Source organism: Drosophila subpulchrella, unplaced genomic scaffold (assembly GCF_014743375.2).
Source record: "Drosophila subpulchrella strain 33 F10 #4 breed RU33 unplaced genomic scaffold, RU_Dsub_v1.1 Primary Assembly Seq354, whole genome shotgun sequence".
NCBI classification, from domain to species: Eukaryota; Metazoa; Arthropoda; class Insecta; order Diptera; family Drosophilidae; genus Drosophila; species Drosophila subpulchrella.
The window spans coordinates 3,756,828-3,779,819 of record NW_023665577.1 but is presented as its reverse complement, the minus strand read 5'-3'; the positions used below and the strand labels follow the sequence as shown (position 1 = coordinate 3,779,819).

Genomic DNA, 22,992 nt, shown 5'->3' with positions numbered 1-22,992 from the left:
CCAGAAAGCAATTACCTCGGCCAGTGGAAAAATTTCCCCGAAAAGCACACGCGAGCTTTCGCTAATTACACACGAATATAAATGTCATAGCGCCATACCATTAAAAATTTCGAAGAAAAATCCCCTGCTATTGTACATTTCGATTGTATCTATATCTGTATCTGTATCTGTATCTGCGTTTGTTCGAGGGCAGGTGACGTCAGCACTGCACTGCACTTAATTGATTCAATATGGCGACGTTCGAGTTAAAAACAACAAAAAGCTCTCTATACTATATAGTTCATAGTACATGCCTAAGCATATGGAATGTGAAGATTGATTTGCACTACTTACATAAATGCGGTGAATGTGTCTTCAAGCGCGGTGGTCTGGTTTTTTGGAAACCCGACCGCGATTCACTTGTCTTTTCTGCTGCGCAATAGGTTGGGTGGTTCCAGGCACCACCACTTGGTTATTGTTTCAAGTCCGGCCGTTGCTCGGATCAGGAAGATTACTCTTGGAGTACCGACAAATGTCCACGGTTGTTGTTCCGCGATGAACAACAACGAATGCCAAGTCTTTGCACTGGGTTTTTGCTATTCCTTGCTACAGGAACTTGGTTGAATGTATATCTATATGGCTTCACTGTTTGCTGTGTACTCAGAACTATTCACTTTGGATCTGCGTGAGTCAACCGACTGCTTGGAGTATTCACTACGTTTTGAAATATACGATGCGACGACGACAAGCTGCTAGCGGCGAACAGAATCGAAACTGTTCGTTTTGCCTGCCACAGTGAATTTCATTCGTTGTGAAATTCAAAAAGCACCCAGAAACCTGTTTGCCATAGCCAGATACTTTCTGCTTATCGGTGTCGGGCAGAGCTTTGTGTTTACTCACTTTCAGATACACGTACTGAGAGATACGTCCGTGCGGGAGCGAGAGAGAGCTAAATTTCCCTCAGTGCCAGATGGCCTGCTTAGGTCATAAGAAATTTCCCTCGCATATATGAGCTACAAGTTGGGGGCCTTTGGCACAGCCGGCCGGTGTTTTTTCTTAAACAAAACATTGCCAAGTAGATCGATGTACGACTAGACGGCTATACAAGTATTCATTAGTGAGTGCAAGGCTATTTTTTGAGGAAATATTGTGTGGGGAGCATTTTTGCTATGAGTCATCGTTTGTTTGGGTGACAGAAACTCGGTGTCCGCAATGCCATTGTCCACTGACCTATCACAATATCGGGTCTAATATAAAGATAAATGTGATTTTAAATCTGTAAACTTGCCATATTCTCTATGTCAAAATCAAATTGCCATACTTATAAATCTATACAAATCAAACTACTTTCCTTGAATAACAGAGTATCTTGATATAAACTCTACCTTCCCTAAACATCTTTTCCTGATAAAAAATGAGACCTGTTTACCTCGAATGCCTATAATTTGAGATGTATTTAACTTGACCTTATTAAAAGTCAGATTTTATTTAGACTTTAGACTTGATCTAGAGTTATAGCTCCTGAAAATAGTAGTGCATTGGAATGCTGAACCTATAATGTACATATAAAACAACAATACATGGTGCAAAGGGGTGATTTGGTTGATTGTGCATAGAAATTCAACCCCCATTTCTTTCAGTTTTGAGACTTGATTGCCCGTTTGTAAAGACAGACTGTGAACCCCACGAAAATGCAAAAATCGTTGAGATTTAAACGAGGGAAATTTGTGTATAGTCGTTCTCTCTTTTTTAAAAGCTCATTCCCACACATTTAAGCAGGAGAGCTTTTTTCTTTTAGTATTAGTCACCTCTTTTCAGTTGTGCACTCAGATAAAAGCTTTTGGAATTCTCAGAACCGAAGAGCTTCCATCTGCCCACAGACCTACGTACTAAACTTTGCTGATAATTAAAGAAATCCATGAGTCACGCTGAAAAACAGAAATCACCAAAGCGCAAAATGAGCTTCAGCAGTTGGCAAAAACTGTCATCATGTGATATTTGTAATGGGCCTGATATGCAGACCAAGTACTTGGCGGGGGTTTTCGTTGTTAGGCCACGTCTGATTTTAGCCACCAAAAGCTGTGGAGCCTAATTGCCAGCCCACATAGGTGTGCAAAATTCGTGGAATTTTCCCCCAAAAGGCACGCACACGGTGACTTTCAAATGCTAGTCTGGCACCGAGCACCGAATGGCACGAGATCGAAGACGACCGTCTACAATAGCCGACCTCAGTTGGCGAATTACCAAAATAAATGGCCACTATGCGGGGTTTCTTTCAGTCTTTTCACGATGATCGAGCGTTTTTCGACCCCAAGGTTTGGCCAAGCCAGTTAGGGGCGTACATACATATACCCAAATATGTAGCTATTGGCGCATAGAGCACCTTCCTTGTTCCATTTCGCAATCTTATCTTGGTTTCCCTATCAATTCGGGTTATCTGCAACGTGATCGAATTGTGTGGCAGCTGAAAATGCGAAAATGACTAAGTTTGATTAACATTTTTGTGGTATTTCCAAAAAATTTTAATTCAAACTTGTTTGGTAATTCCAAATTGGTATGCTTATTGTTTAGGGCTGCCTACTTTTTTAAGGCTCCTAAGCAATATTGATATGTCGTTATCGTAGGGTACATATGTACATATGTATGTACAAGAATTTAGTTGAATGGATGATCACTTTTATGACTGTTCAATGAACAGTGTTTATACATGAAATCAAACAATCTTAAAACATCTTTTCAAAAATCATTACTTTTGTTAATAATTCAGAGGCAATACCTTAGTCTGAGTAATTTATTCAATATGACAATGACAATAAGTGGGGTCTATTAACCTCAAAAAACTTGTTTTAAAAAAAATCTGCAACTCATTTGTTTCCGTCCAATGCATTTTAATAATGAAATAATAGCTTATACAAAATATACTAAATTTTAAATCAAAACATGTGTTATAATATAAGTAAAATACCCAAGAAAATTACTTTTTTGGTTTGCCATATCAAGCTGTAAGTTTGCCATAGGCCTAAGTGGGAGGGCGAGGGCTCGTCTATACTATGTGCGATGTAAATCGTAATAAGGTCAATGACACTTGCCAGCAACAAGAGTCTGGCAGCAAATGTTGCTGGCTTTGGGATAGTAAACATCTATAATATGATAGTATTAAGTGTGGGCTGTATTGCTTACCCTTCATCTTGGTGCTGCCTTGATGAGCAGGTTCCAATGACGACGGCACAAATGTGTTGATCCTTGTTGCTCCTTATTTCCGGTGGCCTTTACTGTCTTGTATCTGCTTCAAAAGGAGGTAATGCTAAAGCGACGGCGAATGATATCCCGCTTCTTTCGTAGCAACTTGGAGCGCTTTAGGATCTTAGTGCCCGTGGTACCAGTACCGCTCGTGATCGTCGGGATGATGATATTGATCGAATTGTTGCAGTAACACTTGTTATTATGCCAGCCACGCATACGCATACACATAAAGTTGTTTTGCATGGGAACCTGCTGCTGGGAATGTTGCACGCACATGGGGACAACGACAGGCGAATGTTGCATGACGTTCTTGCTCGACGCGATGTGGGATTTTCCGCTTTCCCTGGACACTGCTGTTGTTTTTGTTATTGTTGCAGCAACCGCAGACAGAACGAACATAATATTGGGGCGAAAAGCCTTGGAAATGGTATTGTTACACAGACAGACAGCTGTTGATATAGTGGTACCACCGTTCAGATCGACGTATACTTAATGTACTTGTCAAATGTTAATTCACACGCGCGCTTATCTATATAGCATCTAGATACAACTCTTATCTCAGACACTCTATGTAAAGTATATAAGGAGTAATGTTTAATTGTTTATTTTGGCCAATTTATTGCGTCTCTCGCAAATGTTTTTCTGGCAAACCTCGGTTTATCTCTTTGAACTTTGCACTCAACGTTGAGTTTATCTTGCCGCTTTACACGAAAAGAAATTATTGTTCTATGAATAAGAAATCTTTATAACGATGTTCAGCGTTTGATGCCATTAAGATAGGGTTGTAAGACTCGAATCGAAAATTTCACAAATTCCACGATTATTTGCACACAAAAAGCTTTATCTGCCCTGACTCACTGAAATGTTGTTCTGTTCGCGACGAAGTATTGTTACTAACTGACTCGACTGCGAGCGCTGGACGGCTGCCGCTGTCCGTGGCTGATATAAAATAATTGTGCTGACGTCGTTGACGGTGCTACCCCACCGCCCTGTCTATATACCCTTCCCGCCGTCCAATTCATCCACGCTCTCAGCTGCTGTGTCTATTTCTATGGTCGTGCCGTGCCCCCAAAAACATTTCCACGCGCGGATCTCCTTCTTTTTACGATGCTAAGGATGGGCCACATGAACATTTTAGTTGGGGTCTTAAGTCCTTAACTGGTTGAAAGTAGTTAAATGTAGTTTGCAGAGGTGGTAACAGTATTAATCAATTGGTTTTTCACACTTGAATATTAACAAATTAAAAAGAAATAATTCATTGTGGAAAAATATCTATTCAAAACAGACTTTTAGATAGCCTAATACTTTAAGTATTTTGTTATATTGAAAAATATACTGCTTCATTCAATTAAAATTAATACATTTTATTTTTATAAATGCAATATTTTGCATAAAAACGAAAATGAAAGACAAATTAATCATAACTCTAAATATGCTTGGGCTCGCGTCAGCTACTATCAAAATGGCATAGATAGCATTTTGCCCACTTGGGGCCTTATCAACTGCTGCCGAAATTGCTACAAGAGATAAGAAGAGCTAAAAAAAAGATTACGGATTAGAACTATAGCTCTACGCTGAGATAATTTACAAATTTCAGTACAAGGGCTGTAAATTGTCGCTAATATGTTTGCTTTTATCTAAAGGGGTTAGTAAACTGGAAAATTTTTGGTATACGCGGTGAAAATTGAAGAATAAATGAAAACCGCAGAATTTAATTTATAATTATATTACCTCTGGAGTAAAACTTGGCATAAGTACATACATATGTCGGCTATGTCCGTTCCAAAAAGTGTAGGGCAACTGGTTTGGCGGCCTGCTATGAAACAACAACAGCTGAAGCTATACCGATTCGCACTCTTTCTCTGGCTCTCTAAAACTCTCTCTCTGGGTCAGATTGGCTGATGCAACACTTGCCACACGTTGCAACAGCTGCGCGGGCCAGCTGATTTGGCTTGCTGCCAGAGTCTGAGGAAATCTCTTCGCAACAAGCTGCGGAAAACTCGGAATGTCGCTAAACATTTTGAATCGAAGGTTCTAGCGAATTTTCCACGCTAATGTAGGCCAAAAAGGGTGGCTTAAGCCATAGCTGCAAGCTGGCTAAAATTAGCAGGCCAAATGAATCACCACGGGGGTTGTCCACTTACATAAGGTTCGAACCCATTGCCGACACGCGGTTGTCGCTGGAAAAAATTGCGCTTCGCGTTCGCTACTTTGGGATACATAAGATGAACATCTTAAAAAACAGATACTTATATGCAATTCTATATGAGTATCTTTTGCGATTGGCGTCGGAACACTGACGTGGTTCCATTGGGGCACTGGGCCTGTTTTTACCTTGTCTGTGTGGCATGATAAAATCAGAAACCCCAACGTGGTGATCAACTAATGGCCAGCGTCATGTACAAATCGTGATGATATTAAATGGATTTCCATGTCAGTCCCGTGAGAATACCAGCTTATTATTTTACGGTCAAGTATAATCCACTAAAATACACAAACAGTAGGTGTAAGCATCGACATAAACATATCCAATTAAAATATAAACAAAGCGAAAATCCGATCTGGCAACTTTCATGTAATTAATATAGCAAGATACAAATATTAATAACAATAATAACATCAAAGCTATATTGATATATTTTAATATTTTTTATTTTGTACTACGTCCATGTTCCTCGAGCAAAATTAAAAAAAAAAAATTTTGTAATTAAAAAAGTACTTTTTTTAGACAATACCTAGAAATGATCAGAGGATAAATATTGTCAGCTAAGACTCACTTTTCTTGGAGTCCATTTGTTTGTAATGTATATAAATTTGATTAATTACTGATCCTTTATTATAAATATTACCAGTGATCTTGGATTATTAAATGTCTTACGTCAATAATATAACAGCCCACTATTCCAATGTCAGTCCTACATTAGATTAAAAAAGGTTCGATACCAAGTCAACGAAAATATAGTTTAAATGTTTTTTCTTTGCTCGATTTAGTTTACTTTATCGAGTAAGGACTGTAGTCAAACCGCTCTGAAAGAAAGTCGGGCAAAGTGAATGTACCTAGACGCGCTCCCGCTGAGCTCTTGTTGTGAGCGGGAGATTAAAACTGGAACTGGAAATGGAATTGAATGGGACTTAAACTGAGGCGGAGAAATGAGAGGCTCTGTAGTTAGTTGAAAAGTATTGGACTCTCTGATCCGGACTTCAGTACGGTGACGACATCCAAAGAATCGCCTTCCTCCCGGGTTCCCCAACTTTTATTTTAATTTGGAAGTGGATACATTTATTATGCAGTTTCTTCGGTGGATTGTTCCACTTTTGGTGATTGGAGGGTGCTCCGCTGGCCCGCAGAATGTGCTGCTACTCCTGGCTGATGATGCTGGCTTCGAGTCGGGTGCCTATCTGAACAAATTCTGCCAAACACCCAATCTGGATGCACTGGCCAAGCGGGGATTGCTGTTCAACAATGCCTTTACTTCGGTGAGCAGTTGCAGTCCAAGTCGCTCACAGTTGCTCACCGGACAGGCCAGTCACTCGAGTGGGATGTACGGACTCCATCAGGGCGTTCACAACTTCAATGTCTTGCCGGAGACCGGATCACTTCCCAACTTAATCCGCGATCAAAGTGGAGGCCGGATCTTGAGCGGCATCATTGGCAAGAAACATGTGGGAGCGGCATCCAATTTCCGATTTGATTTCGAGCAAACCGAGGAGCAGCATTCCATTAACCAGATTGGTAGGAACATCACACGGATGAAGGAGTATGCCAGGCAGTTCCTGAAACAAGCCAAGGACGAGCAGAAACCCTTCTTCCTGCTGGTGGCCTTCCATGATCCTCATCGATGTGGCCATATCACCCCGCAATTTGGTGAATTCTGCGAACGCTGGGGCAGCGGTGAGGAGGGAATGGGCAGCATTCCCGATTGGAAACCCATCTACTACGACTGGCGCAATCTGGAGGTGCCCGCTTGGTTGCCCGATACCGATGTAGTGCGTCAGGAACTGGCCGCCCAGTATATGACCATTTCCAGGTTGGATCAGGGCGTGGGTGTGATGCTCAAGGAACTGGAGGCAGCCGGTCTGGCAGATCAGACCCTCGTGATCTACACCTCCGATAATGGACCACCCTTCCCCGGCGGAAGAACTAATCTCTACGAGCATGGCATTCGCTCGCCCTTGATCATCAGCTCTCCAAAGAAAGAGGATCGCCATCACGAAACCACGGCAGCCATGGTCAGTCTTTTGGATATATACCCAAGTGTTCTAGAGGCCCTTCAGATTCCCACACCGAATGAGACCAAGATCGTTGGAAAATCAATTCTGCCCGTGTTGAGGGAGGAACCTCCGATAAAAGAAAGCGATTCGGTGTTCGGCAGCCACAGTTACCACGAGGTGACCATGGCCTATCCCATGAGGATGGTGCGAAATAGGCGCTATAAGCTCATTCACAACATCAACTACTGGGCTGACTTTCCCATCGACCAGGACTTCTACACCTCTCCCACCTTCCAGCAAATCCTGAATGCCACCATTAACAAGCAATCTCCGCCGTGGTATCGATCATTATTGCAATATTACCAGAGACCCGAATGGGAGCTATACGACATAAAGGCGGATCCCTTGGAGCGATACAATCTGGCGGAGAAGCCCAAGTACAGTGGTGCACTTAAGCAGCTCCGCCAACAGCTCTTCGACTGGCAGGTGGCCACCAAGGATCCCTGGCGATGCGCTCCGCATGCAGTGCTCCAGGAACAGGGCATCTTTAAGGATCAGCCAGCCTGTCTAACCTTGGGCCACGAGGCTCTGCAGAGGCCCAGGCGCAAGATCCTCAGCCAGTATGAAGAGTATGTGGTCATTTCCTAGGTCTGAACAAGTGTTGTTGTCTTATCGCAGCCTAAATAAAAACACCTCAAAGTGCTGATAACACATTTCACTGTTTTTCACTTCACAAGCGACGACGATTCTGATCAGAAAAGTAGGAATTGTACATTTTTTAGATATGTAGAAAATCAAGTGTTTGTACTCTCAAACTAAAGTGGTTAAAAAAACATTTTCTTTAATTTCCATTGTATACATTTTGGTAATACCTTAAAATAGAGATTATTTAAAACAAAATTAAAGTCCTTTGTAACTCTATTCCAAAAGATTAATGTGATTTTAACAATGTTTTAGACACTATGTATTTTAACAAATAATACTTGAGTTTTAAAACTCATTGAACTCTTAATTGCCACTTCTTAATTCCATTAAAGACCAGAACTGACCGGAAAGTCTACCAATTCGCAGCTATAATTAAATCGTTTGATTTCTAACAAATAAACAACGAATGCTTTTCAAAAGAATCTTAATAAATAAACCTAGTGTAAACATATGTTATATTTCCTTATTTCAGCAATAGAATTAATTTTCAAGTTCACTATAAAGTGGATGTAAAATAAGATATTTAAAAAGCTCCCTATCAAAAAGCGATATACAAACAATTAGGTAAAATCCGTGTTCTTGATTTTCACATTTCAAGTGCTCACAAACATAGTTCTCAGATACGGCAGAGAATGGAACCGAATTCCCCAGTCGGCTTCAATGGTTGCATCAGCCCAGACTGACAAACACTCGTGTCCTGGCAGCATGACCTCAGCCACTTTGGGGGTGGCAGGATGGGAGCCAAGGGGTGGAGGCTGCGTCACGTTTCAATGTCATGCCCACTGGGAGGCCGATGATGAAGGGGAGGCTGCCTTGGGGGTGAGTCCCTCGTTTCCGCTCGTGTGTCTGTGTGGAAATCGAAAATTTCAATGCTTCTCTGGTTTATTGGTGGCGCCGCCTCTGGGTCCACAGCCCCATAGCCTTCCATCCTACCCCACCCAACAAATGAACAGCATACGAGTCCGTGTTACACAACAGGCAGCACGTTTTAAGGTCAGCTGGCAAATATCAAAGAGTAAACGCTGGTTGCTTTTCTCATTTATGACTTTGAACGAAAGACACATTAAAAATTAAATTTTATTAATTTTGGTTTGCATAAATTAGGGTCTTCAGTTTTAGCGTAGTTATTATATGTATATGGGTTTATAATGTATGTTATTTAAGTTACCGCCCACACAAATGCATAATTACAATAATTATTGTTTAAATTTCCGCCCTCGGGAGTGGGCCAAGTGTGTGTGTGTGCTCGGAAAGATAGTCCCAGGCGATACTACTGAGGGTCCCCAGATGGGGCCCTCTGGAAATGTTCGCACTGGCTCTCTGTCCGTCCACGAGGCAAATGTTTCATCGCACTCAAATATAATTCTTTAAATTGTTTTTCTTGCTTCTCGGCATTTAACTAATTTATTATCAACACAAGTTGCATGGATTTCAATTCAATTTCGCGTTATACGTAAATATATCTTGTGTATATCTTGTTTAAACGTATATACATTCGTATATCGTGCATAGCTTGTTCCGTTATATGCCAACATGAGACTATTTTAATAATTTTATCGGTTGTCTGAATTTTATTACTTTGTTTTGGGTTCCTCTTTAAATATATAAATATTTGATCTAGAGTCGCGGTTAGTAATCGCGTTAGTAGGTTCGTAAGTGTTGCTATGCTTCGATTGACTTGACTGGATTTTGCTTACGTTTAGAGTTATTATTATCAACATTTTGCTGGAAATCGTTTAACTAGTTTATGCTGGTTGGTATTCTTTAGGAGGATTCTGTTACATTTACTTTGCCGCTAGTATTGTTTATCTGTTATCATCGTTTTAAATATTCTTTATATTGTTTACGTTGCTGCTCAGTATAATTTATAATAAATACATAATAATAAATATACATGTAGATAATACGCTTAATAAATATATTTATACATATATTTGATTTCATTTAATATATATATAGTTATTATGTATATAATTAACAAAAAAACAACACACATAAAAAGGAGCAAAAGATAGGATACAAATTTCGCTTGTTTCATCCTTTGAAAAATTTGAAGTATTCTTTACATTGAACAACGAACATCAAGAACGGTATTCCGTATGCCTTTTAGAAGAGTGTGGGGAGTATTGTTTTTGCACAAATATACGTAGGTAGAGTAGGTATAGGTATTTCGGGTATATAATAAATATATGTGGGCGTATGATGTGGATACGTAGCGTAAGCCTATAAAGGAGGGACCTTGCATAGAGAGCGCATTGGCGAAGGTAGGTAGGTTTAAATTACAACGATGAGACCGGATAAAAGTTGTAGGCAGGAGGAAAGTAAAACTCGGGAAGTCAAAAAAAAAGACGCGCTTCCAAGGGGTTTGATAGTACGGGTAATTTAGTTAATTAGCTAAAGTGTTTTGCTTGCTTTTGCCGCCGGCCAACAGTTCTAATACGTGATCTATTGCGTGAAGTTAGCACTAAGAGTTCGCATTTGCGGCGAACAACAACGCTGACGGTTGAGAATAAAATGTGAAAACGCAAGGAAGTCGCATTGCGCGCGTAACGTCTTGTAAATTTAGTTAGTTAATACGTACATTAATTTAACTCGTAATTAATTTGTTAATTATTGTGTTGCCAACTGGTACAATTTCGCACATAAAATTTAGTTAGCTTGCATTATGGCCACCATGAATTAGCCTGCCGTGTGCTGCTAGCTAAGCCGTATCGTAATATCCGTAATCGTAGTAACCCGCTCTTCTAATTCAACTATATATATATATTTGCATGTATGTGCTGCTGCTGCTGCTGCTGCTGCTACTGCATTTGCATATGCATCTTCGGCTGCCCAATTTTGCGCCTCTGGTGGCGAAACCAACATTAAGGTTATTGTTCTCCAATCCGCGATCTACGTACGTCTTCAGCCAGTTTGATAGGATGGGATAGATTGGTAGGATGGGAGTGCGGATCAGGATCAAGATCAGGATCAGGAACAGGAAAAGCTTAATTGCCATTGGGCAGGGGCACCTGGACCTGGACGTAGGACTGCGGGAAGTAGCCAGTGCGGCCATTCACCGCGCCCTCATACCAGTTGTCGTCCACGCGATTCAACAGGGTAATGATGTCGTTTTCCTTGAACGCCAACTCGCCGGGATTCTCCGGTTCGAAGTCGTAGAGGGCCTGGCAGCAGGGCTGCTGCTGGCGCTGCGGCGTTATGGCCATCGACTTGGCGGGCGAGCGCATCGGCGAGGGCAACGGCGAGGCGCTCGAACTAATGTGAGACGGCGTGCCATCTTCGTTGAGGCCGCCGCCACCGCCGTCCAAGTTCAGATCGAGCAGCGTCTTGGGCACGAACTCGTTGCGTGGCCGGCTCTCCGCCTCGGAGCGCTTCTCCTGCAGTGTCTCCTGCAGGCCGCGCAGGACGTCGGCGCACTGCGAATGAAAGTCGTATAGTGCCTCGGCAAAGGTGACCAGCTGGGAGACGTGCTCCGTATCGTTCTCGAGCAAGTTGAACATGCCCACTTGGGCCAGCTGTAGGGATTCACCGAACTTGTCCTCGGCACCACGAATCTCATCGTCCTTGGCCTGCCGGCGACGCTTGCAGTCGAAGTCCAACCGCCGGCCCTGCAGCTTCTTGCGATGATGCATCACCTCCTTGAGGTCTTTGGTCTGCATATGATGCAGTGGCTCCAAAAAGTTCTGCTTGATGTTGTCGTCCAGCGAATACTTGACGTCGGCCATCTGTTTCAGCGCTTCGCCGAATTCGACGAGCGCCTGCGCGAACACGCTGTTGTCCTCGCCGAGCTTCTTCCCATAAGTCAGCATGCATTCCGCGAGCAGGCCCTCCGGTTGCGGATACGTATTGGACTTGGCCTGTCCCGACAGTTTCGAGATGCCCTTGACCGCTGCCATTTTGGCTCTGGCCGTGGGATTCGGCTGCAGGAACTCCTTCGTCTTCAGCTGCAGCTCCTCGACGAGCTCCACGGTGACGTCCGTCTTACGCTCCATCTCCATGAAGTCCATGTCCAGTTTGGTGCCCTCCGCACCGCCCATCTTCTCCGTCATATACTGGTTGGCCTTGTTGATCTGCTTTTTGAGTCCGGCGAAAGCCATGGCTGCTGTCTTCTGGTTTTTCCTCTCGACAAAATGGACTGGGGGCTTCGACGCAGTTGCTGTGAACGGGTGGGTTGGGTTAGTCGAGACTCAATTTCGTTTGGTTTGATTTGGTAAATTTATGGTTTTTTTTGAGTTCAATGTCAATATCATTTCATCAATGGAATGGAAATGATGGGTGGATGGGCGATTCTATTTATAAAACGTTTACGTTTGGAAGACTTACGCGGCCTGCACTGCTTTTCTCCTTCTCCTCCGCGGGGGTGCTTTCGTATACCTCTCTGGGGGTGCTCTTTACTTTTTCGTTCCCTCCGTGGAGGCTGCTAATCGGAACCCAAGTCGAGTTCTACTTTTCCCAGTGCTAATGCTACCTGGCTGGCTGGCACTTTCACTCGCTTCGCTGGCTCTGCACGTTCTGCCCTCTTTTGCTCTTCGGCTCGTAATCTTCGATTTTTTCCGGAACAGAACCTTGGGCTGCGTAATGCTTGAAGGTCCGCGAGTCGTTACTACTAGGGGGCGGGGGCTCTGGTCGCGTTTTCCTCTGGCTGGGCTGCCAAAAATCAATATCTCGACTGTGTACAACAATTTTCAATTTGCCAGTAGAGGTGGTAACAATCGGTAATCGGTAGAGCTGGAAAAACATCGATGTTAGTTTTCAAAGCATCGGTAATCGATGTTTGGCACGCCAACATCGATTTCATCTCTTTGCCGGCGGCTGCTTCTCGCTCACGCTCTCTCTTTTCGGAGAGCAAGAGCTTACGGTTGCTTACGTTTGCTTACGGTTGGTTACGTTTGCTTACGTTTAGCTATGATGCGGAATTAGCTATGAAATTTACAGTCGGGCGATAGGAATATAATTTGTATACCACTTTCGTTCGTTAAATAAACCGAAAATATTCATTCCAAGCGGTCATGCTTAAACTTCAGGAGGGTGTCTTAGCTACTGTTAAGGTTTAACAGAGATGACAAGCGGATACTTCCTCCTATATTTTTGGTAATTTAAAGCCAAATAAATTTTACATTTAATGTGGGGAGGGATCAGAAACTCAAAAACTATGGTTACTGAATATATTTTCATTTAACTCTTAAATATATTAAGTACAAACTAGATGTGATATTTGCCAATTAAAATTTCAACCGGCTTTAGATAAGTAGAGGAGATTCCAGAAATATTATTATCTGACGAACTGTACTGACCCATTTTAGAAAGTGTATTTTATTGGATTTATATTTAAAATTTAATAAATTGTATAAACAATACCCTATGACAAAGTAAATGGAAATATTTAGTGATTGTCTAAGGGTAGATTTTAAATTAAATCATAAATAAACAAAAAATTTAGCTGGTTAAAGCTGGTTAAGATGACTACTGTTACTTTTGAATCACTGTATTCTGTTGTCACAATCTGATAAGCTAACAGCTGTTACAGTAACTTAATATTTTGGCGCGCAATATCTCAACAAACTTATATTCAAAAACATTTGAAGATTATTAAATTAAATGTGCTAAATCGTTAGCGATGACTGAAAGCAATGATCCTACAGATAATAAGATATGGAGCTGATGACTCAGAATGAAATAAAATATATTTAAAAACATGCAAAGGCAAAACCATTAATTTTATCTTTTCCGAAGTGTGCTGAACATTTTCCAGCGGAAAGGTCTAGATAAACCCCTTGGCATTGTATAAACCGGTGACGTCGCCGCATGAAGTAGCAACTTTCCGACATTCCTGCACACACTTGGCCTTATCTATGCAGATAACCCCCGAAGGGGACTTAACACCGCCAAACGCCGAACAAACAATGAACATGTAAATCAGTTCAATCGCAGTAACAAGATATAGTTGAGATATAAAAGATAAGATCGGTGCGGCGTGTTTTTAATGGCGTATAAAAGCCCAGAACCGCAGTGGTTTTAGCAATTAGTCTCGACGAAACCACAACGACTGGGAATATATTTAAACTCAGAAAAACTAAAAATGAAATTCGCAATTGTTCTACTGGCGGCCAGCATTGCCTGCATCAGTGCCCAGGTGAGGAGAGAGATATAGCTATAGCCCACGTCCGCCGCCCCATAAAGTGGATTATTATCTAACGGAATTTTCATAATTTTCTCCCAAGGGCCCTGGAGGTCCAGCCGGAAATCCCTTTGCCGCTGCCAATCCCTATGCGGCGGCCTTTAATCCCTTCCTGAATGGAATTTTCGGTGGTGCCGGAACTGGAGCTGCCGCTGGAGTTGCTGCTCCAGTTGCGCCTGCCCCTCTATTCGGAGGCGCCTCGATCTCCACCTTCTTCCAGTCGATAGTCCTGCAACGCGAGGCCGAGCGTCTGCTGTCCCAGCCCGGCTTACCCACCGATCTGGCGGAGCGTGTCCAGGATGTGGTGGCCAGCTCCCAGGAGTCGATCAGTGGCTGCAACAACGCCACCCTCCCCTGGCTCCAGATCCGCTGTGTGAAGCCCCTGCTGACCAACGCCAAGAACCAGCTGAAGCTCATCTATGACGAGTGGCAGGCTCGTTTGGCCGCCACCTCCACCGCCAGTCCCGCCGGAGCGGGATCTGCCTAGGATCCGCGACCTGCCCTTCTCCTGCCCCACTTAATATCCAATATGCCTTAGCTAACAATCGACCAACATAGATGCAATAAAATTTAAATAAGTTTAATGCAGGAATTCCCTTGGTTCTTCGTTGGGGTGGGGTTATTTGAAAGGTGGGGTTTTCGGAGTAAGCGTCCTGACCTAGGACATGCTTTGATGTGGCCAGTCGAGCTTTGCATTCCGCTGCTTTATTAAATTTCCCATCGGGAATTACAAATTTTGGCGTTGCCTTCTTGACGCTTTTCGGGGCGCAAATACTTGGCTGCTCACGTCACCATCACGAAAATCCTAGTTCTGCCGGTTCGACCTCGAAAGGCAAATCAGTGTTGTCATTATATAAGGCTACGAATCAGAATGGCATTTTTTAAAAACTAAACACAAGGATGCATTTCTAAAATTAAGGAAATTTTATAATAGGATAAAATAACATTGAAAATTAAAAGATTAAAATCCTATAAACAAATATTGCTGAATATAATAATGCTCATAAAACTTAGGATAGCATATCTACATATTTTTTATTATTCAAAATAAGATTTAAAGTACTTGAGATATTATTATACCAACTAACGCCAGTTACTATAATTACTCATCAGTTAGAAGGCATGCGATTTAGGATCCAATAAAAACGTGGAACAAGAAACAATAAAAGCTTCTTAATAAATATTATTTGATATTATAATGATCAGGACATCATACATGCATACCTCCATGTCTATAAAAACAATATAAATAAAATCCTAAGCCAAGAGCTTACAACATATTGAGGCTAAAATATATAATAGGACTTTATTAGGGTCTCTGTTTACTTATACAGTAGATTTATAATTGTCTAGATCGACATCTCTGTGGCACATACTTCCGACGGTCTGGACCATCGCTGGAACTTGACGCATTTTGGCCAAATATTTGAACTGCCTTCCTCTGCTTTAGCTGTTATGCTTTGTTCCCCTGCCATTCCACCCCTCTGAGGGGCCTGAGGGGTTATGACAGCCCTTTTATGCATTTATCAATTGGCGCTGCCAAATTGTTTCCAGTGCATGATTTGCTTCTCAATTGGTCCTCCGTCGAGGGTCGGGAGTTCAGCCCGCTTGAGTTGCGCTCAGTTGCAGCGGCAATGTTGATTTATGTGCCAGGGCAGCTCCAATTATCCAATGTCCTCGCCCAAATGGCCGGCCTTCCTGCCCTTTCGATTCGATTCAGATCGATTCGATTTGATATGGCATTTGCATTTGAATCCGAATTCCGAGACAGGACCTGTGGTTATTAAATGGCTTGGCCTAACGAGCCAAGAACTGGCCACAAATGGCCAAGTGGCCTTGGGCTCGGATGATGGATAAGCCACGAACAAAGCTTGAATGGGTGAGTTTGAACTGAAATTGAAATATGTATGTAATTAAATGTAAATCTCCAACACACACACAACACCCTCCCAGGAGGCAAAGGGAAGTGCAAAGTTTGAGCCACTTAATTGAAATATTTCAAGATTGAAACTTGAGTTGCCCGCTGTCATTACAACAACGAGGAGCAGAAGCAGCCGCCGCAGCTTGGCAAAGTTTCGTGTAGTGTTGGCCGCGAACTCCTCGTTCAACCCTCCCAGTTGCCAGCTCTGAACTCCCAACTAAACCCCAAACTGAACGACGAACCACCCCTAAGCTCTGTTTTGGTAATGCAAAAGTTGCGGCATTTGAAATTCACGCAGCAGCAAAAAATGGTAATGTCGAGCCCAGAATGAAATCCAGCCGCATTCGGGCTGCCCAACTAAGTGTATATGTAGATTCTAAATGCCGAAATTGGTTGGGAAAAAAAAGGAGGGAGCTCCCCTTGGAAAGTGCATGTATGTAAATTTGTTTTGGGTTTGCGGCTTTTGTTTTGATGCAAAAGTTGTGTGCCCCCAAAGTAGGCAACAAAATTTCTGCGGCTTGGGCCTGTGTCAAAGTTCGTTAGTTCGTTTGTGGGTCGCAAAAAATTAGTGAAAAACTAAATCTCTTCTCGACCAAAGTACCAAATCGAATAGTGAATCATCCTCGAATCGGATGGTGTTTATATGCTGTTTGCGTTTAGCACTTGCTACTGTTATTTGATCTACCCGAGTGCCACTTCCGCTGATAAAGTCATCTAATAACACCACACAATATACGGTTATGGACCAACATAAAACATAATGGGGTTGAGGTTATCGTGTTGTGCTGCACCCAGATAGATAGGGGAATAAAGATACAGATAAAGATAAAGGAGGCTGTTAACTCTATCAAAGCGCAAACAGAAGATAAGCTTGGAAGTCTTTAGAGTTTTTGGAATTCGGGCTTCAGTCGGTCATTGAAGGTTTCCAGAAAATGTCGAGTGCAACGCTGATCGCTTTGTGTGTCTTGGTTGTTTTGGTAAATTAGGATTTAACTGATATCATATTAAAGGTTTTTAAATAACGTTTAATTCCTGAACAGACCGGACAATCGGTTGGCCAAAATGTAGACGTAATGCAGGCTGTTGAGTTGGCCAATGAACAGTTCAAAACCGCTCAAGTTGTCGCCCGAGAAAAACTACCAACCAATGCTGCCGCTCAGAATGATGCCCAAGATCAACTGGACACCTTGAAAATGGCCTTATCTCATTGCGAAACTGAGCTAAGGTCCACCCTAAATGTCACCGCTCATAAGACTTGTGTTAATGTCGTCTTTGCTGTATTTTATACCACTCTGGATCGTTTGGCCGGGGAGCATTGGGCCATCTATGGAGCCACCTCAGGGGCATCTCGTATCGGCTTGTTCTGGTGATTTAGAAATACCCAAACAGTGGAAATCTCATTTTTTTAATTTTTTGCTTGGTTTCAATAATTTTATTTTGATTTTTTTAAGGTTGTATGGGGTTTTTATAGAAAAGTTTAGCTTTAATAAAATGTATAATGTAAAATCATTGGACTAATAGGCTTAAAAAAATTCAAAGACAAATATCTTTTGATGGATATTTTAATTTGAAACAGTAGGGTTTTTTAGATCTTGGAAGAACAGATGTTTATGGATCAACTTTGTTCCATTTGTCAAACTTTAAAGCAGAAACCACAAAAATACAGAATTATTAAAGTCATGGTCTGCATAAAACACTTCTTTATTTAACTCTACACACGTAGTGTACGATGAGTTGGCTGTCAACAACTTTTAGATATATTTGTATTCTTACACTTTTGCTCGCGATATGGGCAGCAGTGCATCCGCGATGGGACCAAATGGCCCACAAGGTGGCCAGGAACATGAACTTCACCGATGGGCAAAGGATCCAGAAGGCCTGGGAGGAGGTGCAGACCGTGGAAAAGCAGGTGCACAGCTACTACCATCGCAAGTTGGCGAACAAGAAAAAGACGGCTGCCCACGGCGTAATGGATAGTGCCTACACCGAGACGACAGACTGCGTCAAAAAATTCTACGAGGGTGAACAGGAGGAGAGGTTTACGGACTGCATGCGACATGTAATCGATCTGCACCTGGGCAGATTGCAGGCCCACAACAAAATTGGAGAGAGGGAGGCGGCAAGCGGAGCAAGTAGACTTAAAATCTGGCTATGATATGATATGGGAGCCTTGGCCCGGTCCATGGCAGGCGTCAAGTCTGCTTTCTTTGTGCCCCCTACCCTCTGTTGTACTTTAATTAGACAGTCAACTCGAGACCCGACAGTGCAGTTCCCCATCTCATTTTGGGTGGGATCGTTGGCTTGGTTTGGGTATGGGTATGCGTTCGGTCTAGTGCTCATTAGGCAAATGTGTGTGGGATGGGTGGCGGAGGGGTCTAAAGGGATGGCCGGGGGCTGCTGTTTCGTAATTATAATCATTAGACGCGAGACAAAACCCTCACAAAGCAAATAGCGACATTTTCTGTGTGGAAATGTGTGTCAATGAAGATGAATCAGCCCCAGACGCCAGTGCTGAGCCCTGAGTCCCGAGCCCGGAGACTGGCATTGTGGATCCTGCGACATTGGAGGACCCTCCTTGGCAAGCTCGAATTGAGGAAGGGCGACCTCCAAGACAGGGGGACTAATGAGAATGCAAGGAGTAAGTAGCGAAATGCATGCGAATTTCCAATCAGAGGTTCAATCACTCGCTCTGCATTAATTGCATTCTTAAAGGGTTTCGTTAAAATCCCTGGGTATCTGCGTCAGCTTTAAATAAAGGTCTTTAAGTATCCTTTATACAGTTTTTTGAATGCTGATGGTAAAAAAAAACTTTCAATGTCTCAAAACTAGGAGAGATTTTAAGTTAATCTTAGTAGTTACCTTAATCTTCATAAAATAAGAAAATATGTATAAGCTTCAACACTTTGTTATTTTTATAAATCCTTTTTTCTTACATTTTTAATACCATTTAATATTGGTGTACATTTTCAGTTATGATTAGTTTTATAAAATTCTAAGACAATTCAGTTGAAACAATTATTGTTTTAATTTAAATTGTTGACTCCCACTAAATATTTCTGTAATTTTAAAAGGCTCGTGATATTTCTGTTATGCTTAAGTTTATTACATTTTTTTACATTTTTGTATCACTTTATGATGTTGCATATCACTTTTTTTTACTTTTTTGTGCCCCCTTTGGGCAATTGCGGAGTGTCTCTGTTTCTTCCTAAGCTTTTGAATCTGCCTCAGATGTGGTTTCCGTATCGGAAGCAGGTGCATCCGGTTTTGGCTCATCCGTGTTGCCAAACACACACATAGGACACTATAAAACGATGAAGAAATAGTCAGGAAATATGGATTAAATGGGTTTTAAGGTCTTACCTTCTCCTTCAACACGATGCGGTACTTGGGATGGCTAGGGGATTTAAGAAATGTATATTAGCTTAATATTTCATAAACCAAAATATGGTTTAAATAGTCAGATACTAAATATTATATAATAAATTGAGATGTTTGTATTACTTTACACTCACCTAATGCCGTACACTATGGGATTGTAGACAGCGCTCGTCTTGGCGAAAGTGGCTCCCCAAATGGTCGTCAGGGGTGTTAGTCCCTCGATCTTGAAGAGGCCGAAATAGCAGATGACCAGATACGGGGTCCAGGCCATGAACCACAGCGAAATGGTGGTAAGAGCCACCTTGGCCAGCTTCCCCTCGGCACTCTTGTCACAATCCTCGGAGCTTCGCAGAGATTTCACATTCATCTTCTTGGCCTGTTCGCGCATCGCTTTTTCATGAGCTGCCACGGCGGCGATGATGAACCAGTAGGAGAAGCAGATGAGAAACAGCGGAGTGTAGTACACGAACAGTGAATAGGTTATTAGATAGGATCTTGGGTTCCACAACCGCGTCATGTAGTCAATGCTGCAGGCAGTCAGGTTGCCCTCGGGCACATAGGCACTCCAGCCCACCAAGGGCATTACGGTCCAGAAGACGGCCATCATCCATATAAACAGTATCTTCATTATCGACGTCTTGATGGTCATGGGCGTGCCATTGATACCCTTGACAATCACATTGTACCGATCGAAGGCGATCATGCACATGGACCATATGGACACGCACCCAAAGAGCGATCCACACCCCGCGTAGATGTCGCACCACAAAGGTCCCAGTACCCAGGTCTCGTAATAGAAGTTGATGATCATCACCGGCGACTGGGAGGCCATCATGCAGAAGTCGGAAAAGGCCAGATTGAGAACGAGCAGATTTGCCGGCGTGCGCAGCGACTTGGTTCCTCCGAAGATGTAGACAACCACTCCGTTGCCGCAGCACGATATGATCAGGATGACCAGAGTGAAGACCCCGAGGATCTTGCTCATCATGAGGTCCATGGGGGCAAAGCGGCTCCAGTAGGGGTTCACCAGGTGCGCCATGTCGGGCAGCACCTGCCAGGAATCAAAGATATTTTAGGTAAAAGATGGAATATATTATGGAAAGGAAGCAGTCCTTTTATTATTATCTTTCTTACACAAAGAAGCAATTAAATGGTTGATCTTTTAATCCAAAAAATCATTTTAGACTATCCTGAAAGAAATATACTCTAGAGCAATTGTTTTTTAAGGGGGATTCACAAGATTTGCACCGGATTTTAAATCACTTTTAAAGGTGTCTATAATTATATAATTTAATAAGGGTATCAGGAAAATAAGGATGATTTTAAATCATTTATAATTATGCCTAAAAGTATGCAAATATATTACGTAAGACTACTTTTTTTCACTATTGCATACTCTTAGACACTTTTGTAAGTTTTTCAAACACATTATTTCTAAGAAACCTCCAATATATTATATTATAAAGGTCAACCCTCTAATAATGACCAATATTTTCCCCTTTTTACTTACATTGTCCAGCACGGAACCATTGCCGCTCGACTGGGCCTGAAACCTGGGCCCCGAATAGGCCAAGGCGAATGGCGTCTCCGGCAAATGACCGCGCTCCATGCTCAGCTACCCGCAACCCCTTTCGACCAAACGGATGCTCATCGAACTAGATCTGAGCCAAGGGTCCGAATTTTCAGCCCTTTATAGCTGGTTCCTAAGCCAATTAGCCGCCCATCAAAAGGGTTGCAAAAGCTAATAAACGGCGGACAGGTGCCAGATAACAGTCAGTTTTATTTTCCCACCGATTCACTTAATTTTCATACGCTACATAATATTGGGGTAAGTTGAAAAGCCTTTGAGTTTGCCTCATTTGTTTGGGTCCCCTTCAAGCTTAAAGCGCCGCCAGAAATTTTTGTCCGCATTTCTGGCACAATTTTCGCTGAGTTCCTGGGGTGCACAAGGGCATTGAGGTTTTGGAGATGGATGGGTCGGTCGACGAGGACACCAGTCCGCCGGAGGATCTCACATCCGTGGGCAGGAGGAACATGCCACTGTGCTTGCTCGTCTCTGGCATCGGTTCAACGACATCCTGCGGCGACTGCTGCTCCTTGTTGGCGTAGTAGAGATCATCATCATCGGTGCTGGGCAGCTCGTACTTGACTATGTCCACCTTTTGGCTAAGGATGAGCTGCTTGCAGCACTCCTTGATCTGGTAATAAGCGGACCGGAAGCTCTTCAGCTTGTGTGTCTTTAAAGATTGGTATTCGGTTGATATAAGGCTTAAATGCTTAATAATGTAGCTAACTCACAGGTGACAGGCTATCTATAAAGGCAGGCAGACCATTCTTGCCAAACGAACTCAGAAGCAGAACTTCACAATCGTTTCCCCGGTTATCAGTACCCCAGACTAAAAGCTCTTTGTAGACAGCTTCATCCATGGCCACAACGTAGTCAAAGTAGCGAAAATCATTCACAGTAAACTAAAGCAAAGTATATATAGTACTTTCGTTAGTAAAATTCCATGAAGTACAACCCACCTGACGACAAAAGTGATCGGATCGCAGTCCGTGTTCGCGTAGAATTTGCAGACATCGTTTATGTGGCCTGCGTCCAGTGTTCCATGTCCTCAAACCAGCACTATCCACTTCCCAGTAAAGACTGGTCTTCGCCATCAGATTCTGCATTATAGCCTCGGCCATTGGCGAACTGCACGAGTTGCCTGCAATTTCGAGATTTCCATAGATAATTTCCAATAAATTGATTAATTTCTTACCCATGCACACAAACAGCAATTTCTTATACGTCATTTTACCTTTTTCTCTTTCCTACTTTCAACTATAATTTAAATAATTTTTATACCTTCTTTTCCTAGACTATTATTATGTTTGACTGAGTCTAACAACTGCTACATGTCGGAGCCAAAATGACACAGCTTACTGGGTAGTTTACTTATCGACTGGCTGGCCTGCTCCGTTTAACCCAAGGGATCCCGACTTGAAGGTGCATTAAATGACCGTTTCCTAAGATTATAATGCGCTTTTTACACCCACCCTTCAGATTGCAGTCCCTTGCTAGGACAATGGCGCCTGTTTCTGTACTTGTGTGCCACGCCCACAATCCCATTATTCTGCGAAAGGGGCGGGGTGGCAAGATAGTGTCACGTGGCTGTCAGGTGGTGGCCACGTAGAGTCTTGTCGCGAGCTGCATTCGAAATTAGTCAACAAGTTCAGCGAACTTGCAGGTGGTAAGGGGAATTGGATGAGAACCGAGCCAACGGCACCCACATATGTTAAATGGCTTGAAAACATGCACTGAAGAGAAACCAACTTTAAGGATTCATAAGTCAAAGAAGTCGTTATAAGAATCGTTAGGTACTTAAAAGCAATA

At 42.6% G+C, this 22,992-nt stretch overlaps 7 protein-coding genes across 7 annotated transcripts; 4 read left to right on the top strand and 3 right to left on the bottom strand.

Moving 5' to 3' along the window:
* Positions 1-6,419: 6,419 nt before the first annotated feature.
* On the top strand, positions 6,420-8,147 carry LOC119559910 (N-sulphoglucosamine sulphohydrolase). The gene has a single exon (XM_037873087.1). It carries the CDS (start codon positions 6,508-6,510, stop codon positions 8,080-8,082), a length of 1,575 nt encoding a protein of 524 aa, XP_037729015.1. The 5' UTR covers positions 6,420-6,507; the 3' UTR covers positions 8,083-8,147.
* A 1,055-nt stretch (positions 8,148-9,202) lies between these two features.
* LOC119559911 (endophilin-A) lies at positions 9,203-12,842 on the bottom strand. Its single transcript, XM_037873088.1, has 2 exons — positions 12,463-12,842; positions 9,203-12,295 (listed from the first exon to the last, which is right to left on the bottom strand). The coding sequence occupies exon 2, from the start codon at positions 12,234-12,236 to the stop codon at positions 11,127-11,129; it is 1,110 nt and encodes a 369-aa protein (XP_037729016.1). The 5' UTR covers positions 12,237-12,295; positions 12,463-12,842; the 3' UTR covers positions 9,203-11,126.
* Positions 12,843-14,118: 1,276 nt separating this feature from the next.
* Positions 14,119-14,909, top strand: LOC119560271. Its single transcript, XM_037873637.1, has 2 exons — positions 14,119-14,272; positions 14,361-14,909. Exons 1-2 carry the CDS (start codon positions 14,219-14,221, stop codon positions 14,802-14,804), a joined length of 498 nt encoding a protein of 165 aa, XP_037729565.1. The 5' UTR covers positions 14,119-14,218; the 3' UTR covers positions 14,805-14,909.
* A 2,230-nt stretch (positions 14,910-17,139) lies between these two features.
* On the top strand, positions 17,140-17,932 carry LOC119560233. The gene is made up of 2 exons (XM_037873595.1): positions 17,140-17,215; positions 17,279-17,932. The coding sequence occupies exons 1-2, from the start codon at positions 17,171-17,173 to the stop codon at positions 17,606-17,608; spliced, it is 375 nt and encodes a 124-aa protein (XP_037729523.1). The 5' UTR covers positions 17,140-17,170; the 3' UTR covers positions 17,609-17,932.
* On the top strand, positions 17,932-18,499 carry LOC119560231. The gene has a single exon (XM_037873594.1). It carries the CDS (start codon positions 17,968-17,970, stop codon positions 18,391-18,393), a length of 426 nt encoding a protein of 141 aa, XP_037729522.1. The 5' UTR covers positions 17,932-17,967; the 3' UTR covers positions 18,394-18,499.
* Positions 18,500-19,317: 818 nt separating this feature from the next.
* Positions 19,318-21,272, bottom strand: LOC119559825 (opsin Rh2). Its single transcript, XM_037872915.1, has 4 exons — positions 21,127-21,272; positions 19,751-20,667; positions 19,599-19,632; positions 19,318-19,539 (listed from the first exon to the last, which is right to left on the bottom strand). The coding sequence occupies exons 1-4, from the start codon at positions 21,223-21,225 to the stop codon at positions 19,444-19,446; spliced, it is 1,146 nt and encodes a 381-aa protein (XP_037728843.1). The 5' UTR covers positions 21,226-21,272; the 3' UTR covers positions 19,318-19,443.
* A 104-nt stretch (positions 21,273-21,376) lies between these two features.
* On the bottom strand, positions 21,377-22,534 carry LOC119559826 (low molecular weight phosphotyrosine protein phosphatase). The gene is made up of 4 exons (XM_037872917.1): positions 22,379-22,534; positions 22,143-22,324; positions 21,915-22,085; positions 21,377-21,853 (listed from the first exon to the last, which is right to left on the bottom strand). Exons 1-4 carry the CDS (start codon positions 22,410-22,412, stop codon positions 21,497-21,499), a joined length of 744 nt encoding a protein of 247 aa, XP_037728845.1. The 5' UTR covers positions 22,413-22,534; the 3' UTR covers positions 21,377-21,496.
* Positions 22,535-22,992: the final 458 nt, after the last annotated feature.